At 34.4% G+C, this 22,346-nt stretch overlaps 1 protein-coding gene across 1 annotated transcript in view; it reads right to left on the reverse strand.

Moving 5' to 3' along the window:
- The window catches only part of LOC144373295 (axin interactor, dorsalization-associated protein-like), a 40,025-nt gene that overhangs the window by 16,387 nt on the left and 1,292 nt on the right, over positions 1 to 22,346 (reverse strand). The window contains exons 3-7 of the mRNA XM_078036390.1: positions 12,397 to 12,466; positions 9,690 to 9,741; positions 9,277 to 9,333; positions 1,980 to 2,043; positions 1,615 to 1,721 (exon numbers count right to left, since the gene is read on the reverse strand). Coding sequence (XP_077892516.1) covers positions 1,615 to 1,721; positions 1,980 to 2,043; positions 9,277 to 9,333; positions 9,690 to 9,741; positions 12,397 to 12,466 — 350 coding nt within the window. The remainder of the gene's footprint in view (positions 1 to 1,614; positions 1,722 to 1,979; positions 2,044 to 9,276; positions 9,334 to 9,689; positions 9,742 to 12,396; positions 12,467 to 22,346) is intronic.

Consider the following 22,346-nt stretch of genomic DNA (forward strand, 5'->3'; position numbering starts at 1 on the left):
TGAACAAATAACCAAACCCAGAAATTTATAGAACTGGAATCTATTTCAATTACAGCATGTGGTTTGAAAAGGAAATAAAAAATGCAGAAAAATTTTAGCAAATTTATTTACCTCATTATCTCAGCAATCTTGAATTTCCTACAAATATAACAAGTAAAATATAGCTCTTTATTCATAAAGACAAGCAGATTGGAAATAATTACCTTGTACTAAAGAAACACTAACAATAACATTTTATAGTGATTGTAATTTTTCTAATAATCCTATGGTGTAGGACTGTTAGCATCATTTATAGGTGATAATGAAAATACAGTAGCCACCACTACCCCAGCAAATGAAAAGTATAATGCCAAATGATTTGTATGTGGTGCCTAATTTTCATTGTAACCCTATGAATTAGACATTGTCAACATCTCCTTTTATAAAGAATTAAGTACAGTCACTTAACTACTGATTGGCAGATGTTAGACTCAAAAGCGCAGGTATCTTATTGGTCTAAGCCTATACTGTTTATATTTCAAACGTCTTCTACCAAAGAGTATTTAAATTACTGGAATATGACTTTAATTATGAAGTTTTCTGGATGATATGTATATTATATTTAATTATACCATAAAGCATAGAGTCTTTTAAAAAAATGCATCACAATAGTACAGTGCTATTTCTACACTTCCAAAAATGAACTAATTCATCAGAAGTAAAAACTGTGCACTGTATAAGAACAGAAGAATGTATAGAAGTAGAAGAGGCAAATAATTTACTCAGGGTGCTTGACTAGGGTATTTTACAACCTTGTCAAGATCTTCCAAAAATAAAAAGGACTTGCTATGTATTCTTTATTTCCCTGTTAAGGGCAACTGTTTAATATCTATTCCTCCAGGTCCAGGTTTCACAATCATATATGATTATTTAAAGAACAGCTAGATATATAAAGAAAAGAATTAACATAGCAAACAGTTACTCTAGAAAGCCTACTTACAATGTTGGTCTATGGCTAGCATCTGGGAACCTGGATTTCAGCAGGATTCCCATGATTCCCTGTTAAGAAGATCACTGTGCCTAAACCGTCCAGGCAAACAATATGGTTTGTGCTGAACACTTGCTTTCTTCCTGGAGTCTGTAGTTTTGGTTCATCCTAACCCCAATAAGTGTCTTGTGCACTGAATCTCTACAGTGCTTCCCCAATAGACAATATTTTTTCATTTCACAGGTGTGAAAGAATGTTGAGAGAATCAAGTACATATTTGACTCTGCTGGGAGAGGACTCTTAGAAGTTTGGTTTCCTCTGGAATTTGCCTGTGTGCCTTTACCATTTGCTGATTTTGTTCTTGTGTTTTCTTGTTGTAATGACTCAGAATACAACTGTGAGTACAGCTATATGCTGAGTCCTGTGGGTATTCCTAGCCAATCACTAAACATGGGATGTTTTGAGGATCCCTGACACAAATAGTAAGATACTTTCACAATAAACCGATAGCTACCGCTAACAGAATGGCCATGATAATTTGCTTAAGATTGGCAAACCTGGAGATGTTTTACCCGCCACTAACAAGTACAAAAGTAAGTTCCAAACACCTGACCTTGAATTATATAATGTACATTTTTTGTACCCACCAGGCACTCTAGCAGGAAAAGAATTAGGAGACCCTGCTCCAGCACCACCTTCTTCTTCATCTTCTTCAAATTCCAAATGCTCTTCCTCACCAGGGGCTAAAATTCTCCTATATAAAAAAGGACAGAAAAATTAGTGAGCTACTCCACTTAATACACCAGCTAACCCTCATAGCCACTAACTTCCCAGATAAGATGCTGATTATTAGGTTGATGTTGATATAAATGTCAATGTCAATCATCTCATTGCTACCAGTCATATCACCAATACCAAATTTTATAGGGAAAAAAATACAGAAATATTTGAAAAACAGGCATAAAATAGATAATAAAATCAGAAGACAAAATATGGATGCTTATTTATTTACCTTAATGGGCTAGGCTGAACATCAAATGGAAATTCTTTATTATATGTGAGAATATTTTTTAGGACTAGAATAAAGACATAGACAAACATTAGTCTTATATCTTAGTCTTACATGTTATGTAAGTCTTATATATTAGTTAGTCTTATATGTTATATCTTAAATTGATACTTTTAATCATATTTTATAGTGTATTAAGCACACATTAATATATGTATTTTAAATTCCGAGCTTCACTATCATTTTAAGACTCTGCAATTGACTACTGAGTGTCTTAGCAAAATAAAAATGTCCATAGTGGACTGCAGGTACCAGTATTTTCAGAGTACTGTAAGATCTCCAAGGAAAGTCTCAGAGCCCTCATAGAAAATGAACCATAAAATAGTTCTCCAATGTACAAGGTCCTAGGTGATATGGGGTACCAGTGAAAGAGAATACCTCTTCTCCTGAAGTATTTTAATTAAAAGATTGATACTGAAGATGACTAATTAAAGAGAAATAGATAATCACATCTTATTCTTTATCCTAAATAGATTTCCCTCAATACTTATCACACTGGTAAGGTTTGTAGCAGCAAGGTTATAATTCCAATATTCCTTTTATGATGAAATTTATTGTATATGTGTGCACACATATATACATGCATATATATATATATATATGTGTGTGTGTTTGTGTATATATATACATATATATATATATTTACACGTGTGTACACATACATACACATACACACACATACACACAGCAGACTTTCTCCTCAGGGAAGTCATCAAACAACATAATGCTATCACCTCTTGTGTCCTGGTTGATTACTTTCTGGCATGTAAGCCTACAGACAGATGTTCTACAATTCTATCTGTATCTGGAAAAGTATTTTATGAAATTTATTGTTTCATTTCCCAATTTATGGGTTCCTAGTGACTACCTGCAATTATTTCAAGGTGAATATTTAGCATTATTAATTGGGCAACCCATGTTTTTTACTCTAATTACTCAGACTTTAATTTTGGAGTCTTGCAGATTTCAGTTAAAAGGAGTATGGCATATTGGGTTCCTAAATAAGGAAATTCAAAAAGAACAGGTTGTAATTACATAACTTATTCCAATAGGAGTCAATCATACAGTGAGAAAGAAGTTGGAAACTTGTACCCAGATTCTCATTACTCACTCTTATTCTCTCTCCCTTTAGCTCTTCTTCATCTTTTATCTCTTTCTTCTTCTCAACAAATGCATACCGAGTACTCACAATGTTCCAATCACTGTTTTAGGTGCTAAAGATACACAGTAATCAAGAACTCATATTTGGACCTTAGACCTTACTAAGGAAAAGCAGACAATAAATATGCCAACAAATAAACAAGATAATGTAAGATGTGATTAGTGGTATGAAGGATACAAGCAGGATGCTGTGTAAAAGCAGAGAGAACCTGGTAGAGTAGCTAAGGTAGACAGGATGCCTTTCAAAACTAAACTGTAATAAGACATTTGAGCCAAGACCTGAGATGAGAGGAATCATCCATAAGTGGCTCTAGCATAAGGCTTCCCAGGTATTAAAGAACAGGCTGGAGCAACAACAAAGGTTCCAAGTAGGAAACAGTTTGCCTTATTCAAGGCACAGAAAGGACTGTGGGAACTTAAGTCTGACAAGCAAAGGGGAAGCAGCAGGAGATCAAAGTAGAAGGTTTAAACCAAAACCTAGCCCTACAATTACAACAATAACTTGAACATTTACATAAATACTCTAATCTCCCCAGTTCTAAAATGAGAATGCTACTTCCTTTACAGGCTATTGAGAGAATTACAGCCTAAATAAATTTATACAAAATGGCAAGGGAAAATCTAAAATGGACATTCACTCTCTCCATGACCTTTTTGATCTAGTTGACTAGAATCCTAATATTTCTTATCTCACTAAGAAGTACTGTTTATTTTTTAATACAAGAACATCTTTTCTATACTTCTGCATGATCATTGTTACTAAACTATTAAATCAACTCAATATTAATAAGTAATATTAATAAATATTGATCACTTACACAACAATGGAATAGATACCAAGAATGGGGAGCAGGTAACAAAAAGATCATGTCTCACTCATACCAGAAACAAACACACAGAAATGATCATATTGTAATAAGAGTTTAATGAAATGAGCAAAAAAATCAACCATTAAAATGTATATAACAATAATTTTTAAAAGCTGATCCTGTTATGGTGGCATGTGTCTGTAATCCCAGGTACCAAAAGCCTGAGTCAGGAGGACTAGAAGTTCATCTGCCTAAGCAACGTAGGGAGACCCTGTCTCAAAATAAAAATAAAACAATAAAAGGGCTGGGGTTGTAGTTCAGTGGTAGAGTGCTTGCCTTGCACATGTGGCAATGGGTTCAATCCTTAGCACTACATGAAATGAATAAATAAAATAAAGGTATTGTGTCCATCTACAACTAAAAATGTTTTTAAAAATAAAAATAAAAAGGACTGGAAATATAGCTCAGTGGTAGAGCACCCCTGGGTTCAATCCCCAGTATGTCAAAAACAAACAAAAAAGTTGAAAAATATCTTGGTTATTAAGAATATCTTGGCTGAGTGTGGTAGTGCACACCTGTAATCCCAGAGGCTTAGGAGGATTAAGAATTCAAAGCCAGCCTCAGCAAAAGTGAGGCATAAGCAACTCAGTGAGACCCTGTCTCTAAATAAAATACAAAATAGGGCTGGGGATGTGGCTCAGTGGTTATCTTGCATTTGTATTGTAACAGAATAATTAAATAGTATTTTCATTTCTTTGGTATCAAAGCTCTGAAGAGGAAGTATTTGCTTTAGAATAATAGCTTTGTTATATTATTTTTACAAGTTAAAGTACTATGAAACATTTAATTTATGTGAATAGCTTTAGAACAAATTTAAATAGCTTTAAAACAAATTCTGTTTTACTTTCTATAACTGTATTATAGGTTTACATTTTCAACAACTGTGGAATAACAGATTCTATTTTTCTTTTAAAATAGCTTAAACTTTACATAGAGTTTTCTTTCTACCAATACTAGCAATGATGTCTTAGGAGGAATTGAAGAGGAGCTTGAATTTTACAAAAGACATTATCATAAGTATGAAGCATGTCATGGGTTGGAGATTCATTGGCTGATTTGGTAGGACTTACACACTTTGGATCACTACATGGCAGACATCTGATGCTACTCCACCATGGAAAATTCAGCACTCCCAGCCTTTCTCTTGGAGCACAGATCTACCAACCTCCTGAAGCTAACCCTCAAAAGATGACACACAGGCAAATATCAAAATGCATTTTGCTTTTGGTGACTGACGTGTTTCATTTTTGTGGTAGGAAAATGGGCAGCTGCCTCAATTTTGAAAGGTTATTTTTTAAATTATAGGAAAAGATTCCTTCAAAACATTCAAATCTATTTAACTCAACACAATCTTGCCAAGTTCATACTACACTTAAAGCATTCAATAGGCTCTGGGGTGGGGGAAGAGTTCATTCAAATCTCTTTGAGGACTAAAACAAATACAAGTGAAAATAACACATGTGAGAATCTGACAATGGATAGTTAAAATGATTCTATACAGGAGAGGAGGCAGAGTTTAATTATGCCTCTATAGAGAAAGCAGAGAAAGCTTTCAGGGAGAGGTGGGATTTCTGTGAAGCCTTGAAGGGTGGCTTAACAGAAGGGAATTTTGCAGGGTGGTGGTGGGGAGATATGCTTGAGTAAGCAGCAGTACATTACTGCAATTAACATAAGAAAAAATGGCTCAGACTTTCACAATCATAGTTTTAGTATTTTCAGCAGAATTTAAAAGATTTCAAAGTGTTCAAGTAAAGAATACATCAGCCTAATAAACCAGCCAAGAGCTAGTGATGTAGCTCAGTGGTAGAGGATTTGCTTTATATGGGAAATGCCCTGGGTTCGATCCCCAGCACAACACACACGCATTAAATTTAAAAAAAAACCTTTTTTTAAAAGAAAGGAAACCAGTTAAGTTCAACATATTAAAAGTTAGAATTCACTATTTTCCTTAGAAGAGGCTTAACGTTTTAAAAAGAAAGCTTGAATAAGTATACTTAATCTGAAATATTACTAAATACCAATTTGTAGAAAATATTTAATTCCAACTCAATAATTTACTCACAACAAGTGCCCTGCTTGGATAAATTCCAAATTACAGAGTCTACCCTACTGAAATACAGAATACTCACTTATGTTTCTTTGAGAAGCAACAGCAAATTAAAATCATCTAAAAAGATAACTATCAAGAAGGGAAAAGTACAAATGAAAAACATTATATAAAGTATAATAAAGTGAATCTCCAAAATGCTCTTTCCATTTCTATTTCAAATCTTTTTTAAAAAGCCAAAAAAGTAATAGATTTTAACCTGATCTTCGACTAATACACGGGTCAATAATTTCTTAGGAATTTGAACTGGAGAGCTGTACTTAGGAATAATGTAGTACAGCACCACTACAGGTATTACTAACAGCATAGTGAAAGAACCGATCCAGGTGACCCTAAAACTCATTCCTGGGATTTACAAGCTAGTGTCGGTGTTGTCCTTAGCAGAATGTTACTGAGAGGATTCGAGTGCTTAGCATATAGATGCTATTCTAAAAAAAAAGGCAATTAATGAAAGATCTTGTGAGGCAATAGAAGTACTTGAGTATGCTCAGAGGAAGAGAAGAGATAATAAATATATGAAATAAACATCCACAGTCTTTACGGCCACTCTGTGTATCTATAAGATTCTTAAATTTTGTTTGGAAACAAACAACTAATAGGAAATAGTGACTGAATAAGAAGCCAAAATCCTAATAATTTTTATCATAAAAAACTGAGGGCTGGTGACATAGTTTATGGTAAAGCACTTGTCTAACATGCCCAAAGCCCTTAGTTCAATCCCCTGCATCATCTCTCTCTCTCTCTCTCTCTCTCTCTCTCTCTCTCTCTCTCTCTCTCTCTCTCTCTCACACACACACACACACACACACACACACACACTCACACACAAACATAATTTTCAGTAGAACCACCATATAAACAACTGTTGCAATCTTTTAGTTAAAGCCATCAATGTGTTTTTCTCAAAATAATCTTATATGTAGTCAGTCATAAAAGATCATATATCATATGAGTCCATTTAAATAAAATGTCTACAGTAGGACAATTTATAGACAGAAATCAAACTAATGGTTTCATAGGGCTGGGAATTGGAAGGGATTTTAGGGGGATGGCAAGAAGTGAATGACTGCTCATGGGAATAGGGTTTCATCTTGTGGTGATGAAAATGTCCTAAAATTGATTGTGGTGATGTCTGCATAACTCTTCCAATTTACTAAAAAAATTGAATGATACGTTAAATTGGTGAATTGTGCTTTATATAAATTATATCTCAATCTTATACAAAGTATTTATTAATGCTTTTGAGAAATAAAGTTTTAGGTACAAAAAAACCCAAAATTTGTGAGAAATATTACATTTATTAGTATCCTTATATACATTGGATATAGGCATAAGAACTATTTCTGAATATAAGTTGTGTCTCTTATAACATCTCCAACTCTTATGATCTAGGGCTGGAGATGTAGCTCAGTGGTGAAATACTTGCCTAGCATGTGTGAGGTCATGGGTTTGATCCCCAGAACCACAAAGAAAACAAAACTTTATGATCTGGATTAAATAAAGAAACCAAAACTATTAAAATGACAGAATTATTGCCATATTCAGAAGAATGGTGTTCTGAAGAAATGAAATATGATCATCTAAAACTGTGGAAAAGCCACCAGAATCACAACAAATCTGCTATGCATTCCTTTGTTGTTGTCTGTTGTTGTTGTTAACTTCTCTTTTCCAACCCAAACAACAGAAAATCAGATCCCCTTCAGTATACTCTGAGAATCCTTTTTCTATCCTGGATCTGCAATACAATCACATTTCAGCTATCTCAATAATATATGTCTTTGTTAGAATTGCTATAATGAATTAGATATTGGCAGTTTGTGGAATTTATAGGAACATTCTATTTAGTTCTTTTTTGGCAGGGGGTACTGGGATTAAACTCAGGGGCACTTGACCACTGAGCCACATCCCCAGCCCTATTTTGTATTTTATTTAGAGACAGGGTCTCACTAAGTTGCTTAGTGCCTTGCTTTGCTAGGGTTGGCTTTGAATTTGATATCCTTCTGCCTCAGCCTCCCGAGCGGCTGTGATTACAGGCATGCGCCACTGTGCAAGGCTCTCTTTAGTTCTTAAATTAATATTTTATCTCTTACTCAAAGCATGTTTACATTAAAAGGATTGCACTAGTGTGAACTGAGATACACTGACAAATGTTCTGAGATTTAGGCCCTGCTCAGTTACTGGAGATTGAAGTGAAACAGGACAAACAAATCATTTCATTTCTTTCCTCAATAGAGAATGTGATCACAAGTCTGAGACTCCTTTCTGTTTGAAAATGCTTTGATTTTATGATTCCCTACTTAAAAATATTACTTAGTTGGATAAATAAAATCTACTATTCCCTAGTCACATAAATGCACTGAGATGTGCAATCTTATCTCAATAAAAAAAGAGTACAGGAGCTGGGTTATAGTTCAGTTGGCAGAGCATTTGCCTTGCATGTGTGAGGTACTGGATTCGATCCTCAACACCACATAAAAACAAATAAATAAAATAAAGGTATTGTATCTGTCTACAACTAAAAAAGTTTTTTTAAAAAGGCTACATTAACTTACATTCATTCAGTTATTCACACTGTGCCTTTGCCCATACTGCAGACTAAGAGAGCAATCATTTGAAACAGCAGAAAGGCTTTATTTGGAAATATCCTAACCAACAAGATAACTGAAGGAATTGTTTACTTTTTAAAATTTTGAAGAAGGGAAAAAAATGAAGACAACAAAAAAACACTTTGTAATGCATTCCCAACATTCAGACTGTAGTTTTCAATAACATGTAATGTGAATGGGCATTAATGACTGTAACCTTATATTCTCTACTGGACCCTACTGAAAATGTTTATCAAAATAATTATAATCTTATTAAAGCCATTAAGACAAATTAAAGGTTAATTTGGATATTTAGATGAAGTACAACATATATATTCTATAATAAAGATTAAATCCAAATGGTAATTAAAAATACAAATATTGTAGGAATTTTAAAAGCACCAAAAAATAAGAGAAATAAATCCAATCACTTTCTTTGCTAAACAATCTTAATATTCACAACAGATAAAACTCTCTTCCTAAAGGAATATCACTAAAAAATATAAAACAAAACTTACTTGGTTCTAGCTTCTTCAGGTCCTCCAGTTTAAATTCTTCCTGGGACTGTGTGGACTAAATTTAAAATATGCATATTATATCTTTTCATTACAAAGATTTCACTGCACCCTATGTCTTTTAAATGGCAAGAATAAAATATTTAAAATAAATATATTTCTTGTTTTAAAGGTAGAAAATGAAAAGTTCCAAACTGATTTTTGGAATATTCAAGCTAATAGAAACAGAACAAATTAGAATCATATCTTTTATTTCTACCGTTTACAAAGTATGAACTAAATCATTTAAGTGTGAGTTCAACTGATCAATTCCAATTGTTATAAAACCCTTCTGAGATAATATTGCTTTGGGCATGAATGTCTAATATCTTATCAGAACAATTTAGAATAATTCCTTTAAAAAAATCCATTTATCTGTAAAGCTGCACCTCGCAATTCCAAGCATGTTGCAATTTTGCCTATGGTTTTCTGTAGGAAAAAAAATGCTATAAATCCCAAGATAATTTTAACTGTCAGTTACTAAAATCAAGAATTTTTATTTATAAGAGATCTATAGGGACTGGGATTTTAGCTCAGTGGTTGAACACTTGCCTCACATGTGTGAGGCACTGGGCTCGATCCTCAGTACCACATAAAAAAAATAAATAAAACAAAGATATAGTGTCCATCTGCAATTTAAAAAATTTACAAAAGAGATCTATACTTCTTTAAATAAATTATTATTCCTTTTCTAGCACCTTGCAGATTTTAGAGAAGAGAATCAGAAGACAAAGGGCTGAGAAGTGGGAGAGAGATGAGTATATATTCTCTTCTAAACTAATATGCCACAACCAATTCTAAATCAAGTTTGGTTTCGTGATAGGTCTAGATATGATTTAATTATATATAATTTAATTATACATTATTTTAATTATATATAATTTAATTATATATAATTTAATTAGATATGGTCTGCAGTTACACCTGGCAGCCAGAAATGCCTCCTGGGCAGGTATTATAAATAATATGTTCCTCAGAAATCAGGCTTCCAGCAAAGGAGGAGGTACAGACCACTTCACAGGTAGAGGTCACTGGAGTTTTAGGAAGGAAAGACCTTTTAAAGTCACTTAAGAGTTCTCTAATCTCTCATTTCTTATATAAGGAAAACCAGGCCCAGAGCCAAAGCCAGGATGCAAGACTTAAGTCTTCTGACTCTAGGTCTCAGCTCTCTCCCCTAGGTCCTGCAGCCTCCTGGATCTTTTGGAGTACAAGATCTGGGGGTCTTTATAACCAAAGACAAGCTGGACAGCTATAAATTAAAGAATCAATAGCATTATCAACAACAACTCTAGTCTCAGAATAATAAAGAAAATGAAGAAAAAGTTAATTTTTTCCTCATCACTTAACAAGGTTCATTTTTTGATATTAACCTGTTTGTTTTGTAATTTTAAAATGTTTTAGGAGGTCAAAAGACTTTAATCTCAGGCCATGTGGCTCACAGGTTCTACTCCTGAGCAACAAATGCTGGAGAAATCTAACTAATTGAAGGCAAATAGGTGACTAAAATATGGGATCATTAAAACTTTTTTACATTTTTTATTGTCTTCATATTCATAACATACTTCATTAACTATTAATTTATGTACCTGGATATCTAAGATTCTATTCATCAAGATTTAGATATTTTAAGTCTTAATTCAATGATGCCAGCTGATCACTTCCTAATCAGTTCCTAGATAGATTTCACAAATCTTACAGAAGTGGGATAGTGTATAGTCTTTGTTCCTTTCCTTAAGCATATCAGCTATGTCCTTTGTGATAATTATTTTCCAGGACTAACATCCTAAGTCTCTTAAATCTATTGTGGATATTAGCACTTACTAAGGAAAAACGAAAAACACCCTTTCAAATTGTAGTAACATAATTTTTTTAAGTAGATTTTAAATATTTTAAAAATACAAATATATTTGGGCAAGAAATACGGCTAACCCTCTGGGGGCTTTTTCTCCCCAAACTCCTGTAACTAAGAATCAATAAACACAGGCCTATGGATTAAAAACTTGCTTAAGTTTAATTAAAAAGTTATGCAAAAAATTACTCCCATTTCCCCTTGTGCAAAAAAAGAAAAGTATTAATAAGACTAAATTAGGTCACCAGGGTTTTCACACTGCCTTTTCTTAAGAGATGAGGAAAAGGGGGATAGTAGAGGATAGGAAAGGTAGCAGAATACAACAGTTACTAATAGGGCATTATGTAAAATTGTGGCTGTGTAACCAATGTGATTCTGCAATCTGTATTTGGGGTAAAAATGGGAGTTCATAACCCACTTGAATCTAATGTATGAAATATGAAATGTCAAGAGCTTTGTAATGTTTTGAACAACCAATAATAAATAAATAAATAAATAAAAATAAAATAAAATTTATTCAAAAAAAAGAGATGAAGACTAACCCATATTTTTCACTATCTACAAGATTAAAAATTGACTTAACACTACTTACTCTGAGCCAGGAGAAAATGGGTGTTGTTTCCTCCCATTTCTTCTCTTCTTTTAGAATAAGTTACTTTAAAGTATCCCCTTTTACATAATCTCTATCAGGGAATCAACTTGACATACAAAAATTTTAATTCAAGGAAGAAAGAACAGTAGTGAAACATTTTGCAATCTTATATGTTTATTTAGCTGACAGGTCTGTATGCCAAGTTCTTGACTTGACCTAATTTTTTTTCCATTTGTTTTTTGGTTTGGGGGGTTTTTTGTGTGTTTTCTTTTTTGCTTTGAGAGGTGATACATAAAGAGTTATGAAAATTCAGAGTTAAGCATTGAGGTGGAATGCACTTATTCCCAATCCTTCTGTTTTTCCAAGTGTCTCGGAACAAACTCCAGTCTTTGGGTTACCCATGCTTTTCAACTAAAGTGTGGATGACTTCCGTTAGAGTTAAATAAGGCCTAAATAGTTAAGAAAAGAAATTCATTAAGTGATAAGTTATATATCTGTATAAATATTCACTTAATGTTAGGCAAAGCATGATCAATCTGATTTTTTTTACTTAAATATAACAGTTTTTTGTTTATTTTTCTGCTTAATGGACTCGAGCAATTTCATTTGGAATTGAATATATCTAGATATTATTTGATGGTACCTTTTGCTCTTCTGTGAATTCAGAATTGTTGTGTTGAGCTTGGGCCTTTTTTTGTAGATGTCTTGCTAATCTGTAAGAAAACATTTTTTTTTAAGAACTGAAAGCAAACTATCTCAACTGCAACAAAGTAAAACAAATTAAATCTCTTAAAAACAATAAAGTACATAATACTTCGTTCTGTTTTTGAAGTAATTCCACATTTTCAAGGCAAATCTACATTATCCTGAGAATCAAACTTTTTACAAAAAAAAAGTTTGTACAAAATAATGATGCAATAAGATACTTTTCATACCATTTCACTGGGACAAATTTCAGAATCTTAAAGCTGCAAAGAATCTCAAAAAGCACATAATTCAACTTTCTTTATTATGCACTAATTTCTTCTATAAACAACCAATAAATATTTTTCTAGATTCTACTTTAACACTTCCAGTGAGCACCAATAAGAGTATCAACTATAGATACGTTATCATTCTGTCATAATTAATTTCCCAATAAGATTTGCCCAAATCCAAATTACAGCCATGACAATAACTCCATCAAAATATGCTTTTCAAACATTTTTAATGGAAAATAAAGAAAAGCCATCCACCAATCAAAAACAGAAAATACTGCTTGCCAAGTTATCATCATATCTAAAAATGGCAGGTAGGCCTTGAGTGAGTTTTCCAGGATGAATTTATGATGCTAGTCCAAGCTCAACAGTGAAGATCCAAAGCTATTTCTGAGACAGTAAAAGGCAAAAATTTACTCTTATGAAGAAAGAGGGGAAAAAAAGACCAATTTTAGACACAGTATTTGATTAGACATGTTTCTAAACAAGATATAAAAATGGCCAATAAACACATGAAAAGATATTCAATATCATTAGACATTAGGGAAATTCATATCATATTCATAAAATAATTACTTAGCACCCATGCAGATAGAGATAATTTTAAAAAAAAAGAGATGAAGAAAATAATAGGCGTAGGGAGAGTACGGAAAAAAACTGGAACCCTCATGCATTGCTGATGGGAATGTAAATTGGTGCTAGCCATTGTGGAAAAGTTTAATATAGTTAAATACAGAGGAATTGTATGCTCCATCAACTCCTAGATGGATACATCCAAAAAACTAAAAATAAATGTTCGCACAAAGCACATGTACACAAATGTTTATAGCAGCATTATTTGTAATAATCAAAAAGTCATACAACCAAATTGTCCATCAATTAATGGATGAACAAAACGTGGTACATATATTCAGTAGAATATTATTCAGTCATAAAGAGGAATGAAACTCAGATAATATGCTAGCTACAGTATGAATGAACTTCAAAAAGATTATGCTATATAAAAGTAGTCAGATGTAAATGGTCATGTTATATGATTCCATTTACATGAAATGTCCAGGAAAGGTAAATTCATAGAGAAAGAAAGCAGATGAGTGGTTGCCAGGATATGGAGAAATTTAGAATGATTGACACCAGGTATGAAGTTTCTTCTGGGAGTAGGAGAAATTTTTAGAAATTACAATAGTGATGGTTATAACACACTGTGAATACATTAAAGACCACTTCACTGTACACATTAAAATAGTGAGTTTTATGGTATATGCTAAAAAAATGGAAGAAAAAAGCTAGCAAAAGATTTTGAAAATAAGATTGCTATTTTGGTTGAGGTATAGGAGTAGGAATGGCAGCAAGTGCTAACTAGAAAAAGGCAATTAAAAAAGAGAGTTAGTCAAATTTTCATCCATTTACTTACTTGCTTCCAAAGCTGGAAACCACACAATATATTTTCCTAAAATGTCATTCACTTACTCACAGTCTCACAGTTTTATGAATTCTTATGCAGGAGAAGGTACAAATAAATATGGCCCATTGTCCTTTTTCTGGATTTGCTTTCTTTTTTTTTAAACTCTTGCTGAACTATGTGGACTCTTAAAGGAATTCATGGTCTATACACCCTTAACAATGTCAACTATACATCCCTGAGTTCAGGGAAGTTATAGTGTAATAGTTTCTTTATTTTAATATTTCTACATATAATTTGCTAAGTGTGGCTATCAACCTAAGCAGGATTCTTTTTTTTTTCTTTAAATAGTTTTGTTTTGTTATTTTTTTAGTTGTAGTTGGAACCAATACCTTTTATTTTATGTATTTATTTTATGTGGTGCTGAGGATGGAACCCAGTGCCTTGCACATGCTAGGCAAGTACTCTACCAATAAGCCCAAGCTCCAGCCCCAGCCCCTAAGCAGGATTCTTGTCAGGAAAAAAAAAAGTATAGCTTTCAACTCCTGTTTAAATACTAATAATCAGGGCTGGGGTTGTGGCTTAGTGGTGGAGTGCTCCCCTAGCATGCACAAGGCACTGGGTTCGATCCTCAGCACCACATAAATGTAAAGAACACCTACAACTCAATAGGTAAGAGATAATGCAATTTAAAAAATAGGTAAAAGATTTGAACAGACATTTCACAAACAAGATTTACAGAGGGAAAAATAAGCATATGAAAAGACATTCAACATTATTAGACATTAGAAAAATGTAAATTAAACCTATAGTTAAGTATACTGATAATGGCTACAATCAAAAAATAATAATAAATGCTGCTATACAGAGAAACAGAAAACCCCTTCATACTGCTGGTAGAGATATAAAATGGTACACCCAATTTGGAAAATTTGACAGCTACTGTAAAAAGTTACAAACTGAACATATGACTCAGCAATTCTACTTATAGGTATTTATTCAAGAGAAATTAAGAATATGTCCACATAAAATATTGACATGAATGTTCAATGCAGTTTTATTGATAATAACCAAAATTCAAATATCAACCAACTAATGAGTCAATAGGCACATAAAACATGAGACAGCCATACAATTTAATACTGTAAATTCACCAATAAAAAGAAATAAATTCATAATACATGCTAACCCTAACCCTAACCCTAAACCTAAACCTAACCCTAACCCCCAACACTAACCCAAAACCCTAAACCCTAACCCTAACCCTAACCCAACCCTAACCCTAACCCCAACCCCTAATCCTAAACCCTAAACCCTACCCTCACCCTAATCCTAACCCTAAACCCCAAACCCTAACCCCAACCCCAACCCTAAACCCTAACCCCCTAATCCTAACCCCCTAACCCTAACCACTCCAACCCCAATCCCAACTCTAACCCTAACCCTAACAACCCTAACCCTAACATCCCTAACCCTAACAACCCTCACCCTAACAACCCTAACCCTAACAACCCTAACCTTAACGACCCTAACCCTAACTACCCTAACCCTAACCCTAACCCTAACCCAACCTAACCCTAACCCTAAATGCCTATTCTGTCTCTAGAAGCAGGTTTCTGCTCTCAAGGTTCTTGAGACAAGATTTACTTATATAATTAACCAGAGAAGAAAATAAGGCTATGTATAATGAAATGCTGAATTAGCTAAATGAACACAAATGAAGTAAATTCAGAGTTAGGACAGGATCCAGGCTTGAAAAAATTGGCTATTTGCAGAGATAGAATGTGGATAAATAGGTACCTTAAGATAAACAATAAAGCTGGGCCTGGTGGTATACACCTGTAATCCCAGTAGCTTGGGAGGCTGAGTCAGGAGGATCATGAGTTCAACATCAGCCTCAGCAAAAGCAAGGTGCTAATCAACTCAGTGAGACCCTATCTCTAAATAAAATATAAAAAAGGATGGGGATGTGGCTTAGTGGTTGAGTGTCCCTGAGTTCAATCCCTGGTACCATCTCCCCCACACAAAAAAAAGATAAATAAGAAAGTTTTCAAACCCTGCTCTACAGGTATCCTCAGGATCTTGTGAAGGGCAGGGCTATTATGTAAAAGTGGAGAAAGGACACTGCCCCTGCTCCTACCCTGGACTTCAATCAAAAAAGCTCTACTTTTTCTTGAAGTCTGATACTGGGGCTGGGGATATGGTTCAGTGGCAGCAAGCAAGCCCTGGGTTCATCCCCTGCACCACCAAAAATAAAATAAACAAATAAATAAATAGCGTGACAAGCTCCTTAATTTACAAATGCATTTTTTTTAAATCCATAGAGAAATGTCCCAAAGCTATGCAACTAATTAATGATACAGAACCCAGGTCTCTCAAATCCCAGTGCCCTTTTCACACCCAGCATTCCACAGGAAGGTGGATGGCGGTCAGTGCAAGTAAAGATTCTCAGAACATCCCAAACATTACAGCAGAGCCCCCAAACATTACAGCCAGGCCAAAACGTGGGTATACTGCCATGTCACAGGTCTCAAATTGGGACAAGCTTGGAGGAGCATAGGAAGAAGGACCCAAGAAAACTTCAAAATAATACACAGTCACCCTCCTGAAACAGGTCTTGAAGTTTTAGGGAATCTTCTAAGAATAAAACCTGCTCAAAGAAATGCTATATTTGAGGTGGGTCCGTGATGGGATTTCCTTAGCAGAATCATTGAGCTGTGTTCCATAAGGGAAGCAGTAAAAGGTTAAAAATGCAGGAAAAGCCTGAACTCAAGGATGAGTTTGTATTTGTTCCAAAGCAATGCTTACACTGCACAGTTTTCAGAAAAGCACTAAGAGGGTGCACCCCTTTCCCCAGGCTGCTGGCTGCAAGCAGAAATGTATAAGCTCCACCAGCCTCTAAGCTTCTACAGCAACACAAGTAATAAAACTGCTAATTTTACTCTTGTGCTCATGTAAGAAGAACTATTATGGTACTTTAAAAATGCTTCTACCATCAGTTGGCTACTCCCCACAGCATCCCTTCTACACTGGTATTGTGACCACCTTATTATTGGGAAAAATAACTGTAGAAGTCAATACCAGAGTCAAAATAAGATGTCTGGAACTTATTAAAATACTCAGTCCACACAGCAGAAGCAGCATGAACACATATCTCCCTAGCTAGTACTCATATGCTTATCACATTTAATTTACTAAAAAAATTCAATTTTCTCAAGGAACTTAAAACCTAGTAAGATCCATCCAATCATGTCTCAAGCAACACATTTAAAATGAAATTCCTACCTTGCTCCCAAAAAAGCACCCATTCTCAGCTTCCTTACAACTATCTGTTCACAGCACTATTCTTCTCTGGATAACCAAAGCTCAAAACTTTAATATTTTCTTTGTCTCTAACTAGCTGTTAAACACTTTAGAATAAGTGCTTTGGTCACAGCATTGTCCAGAACAAAAACAAAAGACTTCAACACTCCCTACTGCCTAGCAAATGAAAGCAAACTCTTCCACCAGGGCAGGGTACTCAGTGCTCTGTACAGAAATGCCCCAACCTGCCTTCCTCCACTCTCCAATATACAGCCCAGGCAACAGCTAGTCCAAAAGCCTGTACTTACTTCCCAATATACTTAGTGCTTATTACAGGATAAGATCTGGGGAAAGTCACTTAATCTGAACATTATTTTACTCCACTCTAAAATGGGCATAATAATGCTTGCCTGAAAAGTCTAACTGAGGTAATGTAAAATGAGTGCTGTCATAAATTTTAGGGCACTATAAAAATACAGACATTATCATTATGTCACAGTTATGGTAATTTTATTTATAGTTCTCTTGCTCAGAAAAGAGGTAAGTTAGCCCCAATAAAACACAAAATAACAAGAGTTTAAAGATGGAAGCAATAAAAGAAATACAAAACAAATGTAAGATCATAAAATGGAACTGGGAATGAGTCTAAGAAAAATGCACACCACAACTGCATGTAGATTAGCTTCCTTTCAGGTGAAAAATTTGGCCTAAATACTGTATTTGATTTGAAAATGAAACAAAGTCAATTAGACAATTCTATGTCTACAAGATTAAAAACAAACCCAGTGGTAAGAAATATAACAGTTCCTATGACAAAATGCTGTTCTTCCAAGTCATGTAATTGGACAGTCTCCTCACAGCCCTCACAGGGTGTCAGTGATCCTGTTGCTGTTCCATGATGTCTGCATCCCTGGCAGCACTTGTAACGCACATGTGGCTCCCAGAGACCCCTCGTTAATCCTAACACACCACTTCTATCTCCCCAGGCTTTATTTCAGGACTCTCCAGCACCCCTGCAGGGACAGCACCTGCTGGCCTCTGAGCACAGTCTCTCTGCAGCAACCTTCCATTTTCCCACTCCTCTAAATTTATTTTGCTCAGCTCAAGTCTCACCTTCTACATAAGGCCACTCTGAGCAGCAGGAATGTAGGAAAGGGAGAGATGGAGGCTGGAGAGTCATGAGGGCCCACCTGTGTGGCTCCATGGAGATACTAGGCTCTCCACACAAGAAAAAAGGAGAGGAGAAGGAGAGAGGTGGGAGCGAGCCCAAAGTCCTGTGTTCTTATCTGTTAGAACAGTTCAGCAATGAAGGCAGGTCAGGTCGGCAGGTCAGTTACCACACCAGAGTAAGAACACGGTGCTGGGTGAAGCAAAGCTTTACAACAGATTCTATCTACACTGCCTTCAGGCCATAACAGGCTACTACGGATGCTCTGGTTGATTCTAACTCGGACATGCCTCATTTCTTCTCTGATTTTCACTTCCACGTGTTTTAATATGCAATATATACCTTGTTTTTAAATTTCCCTTGCTTAAATAAATAAACCAATATCTTCACAGTCTTATATTTACTTGTTATCCCCAAAATGACAGACACAGGACCAGATATACAGCAGGTCATTTTTTAAGCTAAAAATTATTTAAGACACCTATTTTTTAAAGATAACACCTTGTTGCAGTATAAATCAGCAAAAAGAAGCAACTTTTTTTTCATTAAGCAGACCATTAAAATAACTGCACTAAACATGAAGACACCCAAGTCACTTTTTCAGTGCATGCACACAGCCATCAGTACAACTCCAATACTTAGACCACATCACATGTTAAAGCAAATGTGTCTGAAAACATGTAACACATTTCCTTCCCAGCCATTCCAGTTTATATTTTCTATTGCACAGACAATGCTCACTAGGGAGAAAAATAAATCCTACCATAATTTGTTATTTCATTCATTTAATTTTATACACTGTTTCTACAGTTCTAACCTAAGACACAATAAAGTTACAGAGAATTATGAATTATGTGACAAATTAAACTGTACTTGATATGATTTTCAGTACTGCAGGCTATATAAAGCTGACACAAACATTCATATTAAGCTTAGTTTTATACTTTTCACATTTTTTCAATTAATATAATGTATCCTCTCTAAATATCCAGTTTCCTGGACAGAACTTCAAAAGACAAGCAAAACTAGTTTGCTGATTCTTCTTCTGCTCAATTACTAGTCCTGTCAGCAAAATTTGAGCAAAACTGAAAACTTTTGTCTGCTTAAACTGGGGAAGGCCCCACAGAAAAGCTCTGTAAGATATCCTCTCACTCAATGAATTAACATCCTACAGTGAAACACACAGAACCTTGTCAACTACACACACTGCATATTAAGAGCTTCTTCAAACCACGACTTGTGAAACGAAAGAAAATTTTCATATTCCAACTTCTACACTGTGAATAGATCAGTAAGCCAGGCAATGGCTCCACAAGCTATTTTTGTTGCTATTGCTATTACTGATCAAGAGTGTGTAAGAGCTCATTGTCAGTCTAGAACACAGAAATACTTCAGCACAAAATAAAATCAATTTAAACCAGTTACTCAGTCATCTTTATTCATAAAGATTATAACAACAATGTGCAAAAATATATAAGGAAACTACTCCTGTGCAGCTTGGTTGGGTGAAATGTGTACAGATGTTTCCTATATTATAGGTTATATACATAAGTCAAATTTCCTATATAAAACTAAATTTGGGAGTTGGGGAGGAGACATTTGAATATTAATTTATTTTTAAAGATGCAGATAGGACTTTGTGCAATGTATTTTTATAAATGTTTTTCAAAATATTTGTCTTTGTTAGTGTTTCTTTTGCTGCCACCAAATTGGTAAGATGCTATTGAGATGTTTAGAGAGTTTAAGTTTTTAAAAGTGCACCTGATATTTCAGATGAATAATAAACAGTATATTTCTTTTCTCAAAAAATATATAAGGAATCTACTATCCTTTGTGAACTTTAATTGCCAACTCTTTTAACCACCCCCAAAGACATTTCTACTATTTAGGCAACATAACAAAGACAAAAATTAAGCAAAATTCTGTCCCAAAGGGTCTCTCCCCCAAAAGGGAAAGATCCATTCACAAAGGATACAAAAACTCAAAGTAGATGTGTTACTGAATGAAATCCACAACTTTTAACACTAACCCTAAGATTAGATTTCCTCGAAGGAATAAATGCCTGCTCAAGCATTTGGCATTGAAGAAGATATGGAAAACAAGAACATGGTGACAAGGAAGGGGCAGGTTTTGTCCATGACCTGTTTTGTTCTGTAAACAATAATTATCTGAATAATTCTAAAAGCAGAACCTCCTTTAGGAGAAACACAACTTTATACTAATCAACAAAACCATGTCACTGAACCAGCACTGATGTGTAAACGCAAGTTAAGGCAGTTGCACACCATTATTTTTAGTAATGCTTAAAAGAAGACTAAAATGCAAAACGTAGGGCTGTTGGTTTTCAATATAAAAACAAAACAAAAAAACAGTAAGTGAGTGGTCAATTTTAAAACACACACAACTAGATTCAAAATCAAGCAATACAGATTCAAGAAACATTTCAACTCCTCCTTTTTTTTAACAACAAACTTATTTTTAAAATTTTAAAAATCTAGTTTTATCATTTTAGAACTACCAACCTAAGATATTCAAGGTTCTCTTAAATATCTTTGGAGGCTTGATGAGAGTAATTTGACACTCTGAACCCTGAAATTATTCCAAAAGCCACTAACCAGATGAGTGACATATAAACAATTACTTCAACCTAGGCAGTAATGAGTACATCTTATTTCTTCTGCTCTTTGCTATACACTGATGCAGAGAATAACAAATTAAAACTGTGACTGAACGCAACATCATTTATACCTAAGTAACAGCCACAGTTTGTGTTTTCCCTGACTACTGGTGTTTTTGACTATGACAAAATGAAAGAAATTTAAAAAGTTATTTTGGGGAAAGAGGTTAAAAAGTACTTTTAGTAGCTTGGAAGCAGGACAGTCCTTTAGAAATTAACTACATTTGATCAGCTGTCATACAGATGCTCAAGATTTGCACCATTACAGTTAACAAGGGGGGCAAGCTGACAAAGAATCACGAGTGGGCTTTCTGGTGAGACGCACTCTAGATGCCTGTAAAAGAAGCCAGGCAGCCATGCAGGAGCTCGGAAGGGTTCACCAGCAACCAAAATACCCTACCACACTTGGCCCACAAGCAGGGTGAGGAATAAAGCACAGCAATTTGATCACATTCCCACAGCAGTTTTAGTCATTACCATAAGACACACTAGTTAAAAACATGATGAAAAATGCCTGAGAATCTACTAATACATAAAAATCATAAAGTGGAACCATAACCTTGCAATAGAACTATTTAAAAAATCATCAATCAAAACAAAAGGCTCAAATTTAGCCAGACTAATTAAGAGAAATTCAAAAATAATTCTAATTACGTTTTTAAAAATTTTAAAGCACATACTTTCCTGTAGGTAGTCCACCTTATTTTAAACACTAACTTCAACCTAAAACAATATACTGCTCTCATTCTCTTGAATTCAGCTCAATGCATTCAAATAGGCTCTAAAATAAATGGCACCTCCCTAAATGTGGACATTACGTTGATTAAGAAACACAGCTTCTTATAAAAATTTGAGGAAGCACAACAAACCCATCTGAAATAAGCATGTATATGAAACACTTTTATAATTATCCTTATTTAAAATCCATGCTCTTCTCTTGAGAAGAAATGAATTTTTACTATATCATGGAAAGCTAATCACAGTATAAGGCGAGTTAACAACACCCATCCTTTTTCTACATTAAAAATATCTTAACAATGAAACTTAATGTGTTACCTGAAATTTG

This window comes from Ictidomys tridecemlineatus, unplaced genomic scaffold (genome assembly GCF_052094955.1).
Source record: "Ictidomys tridecemlineatus isolate mIctTri1 unplaced genomic scaffold, mIctTri1.hap1 Scaffold_35, whole genome shotgun sequence".
Classification (NCBI taxonomy): Eukaryota; Metazoa; Chordata; class Mammalia; order Rodentia; family Sciuridae; genus Ictidomys; species Ictidomys tridecemlineatus.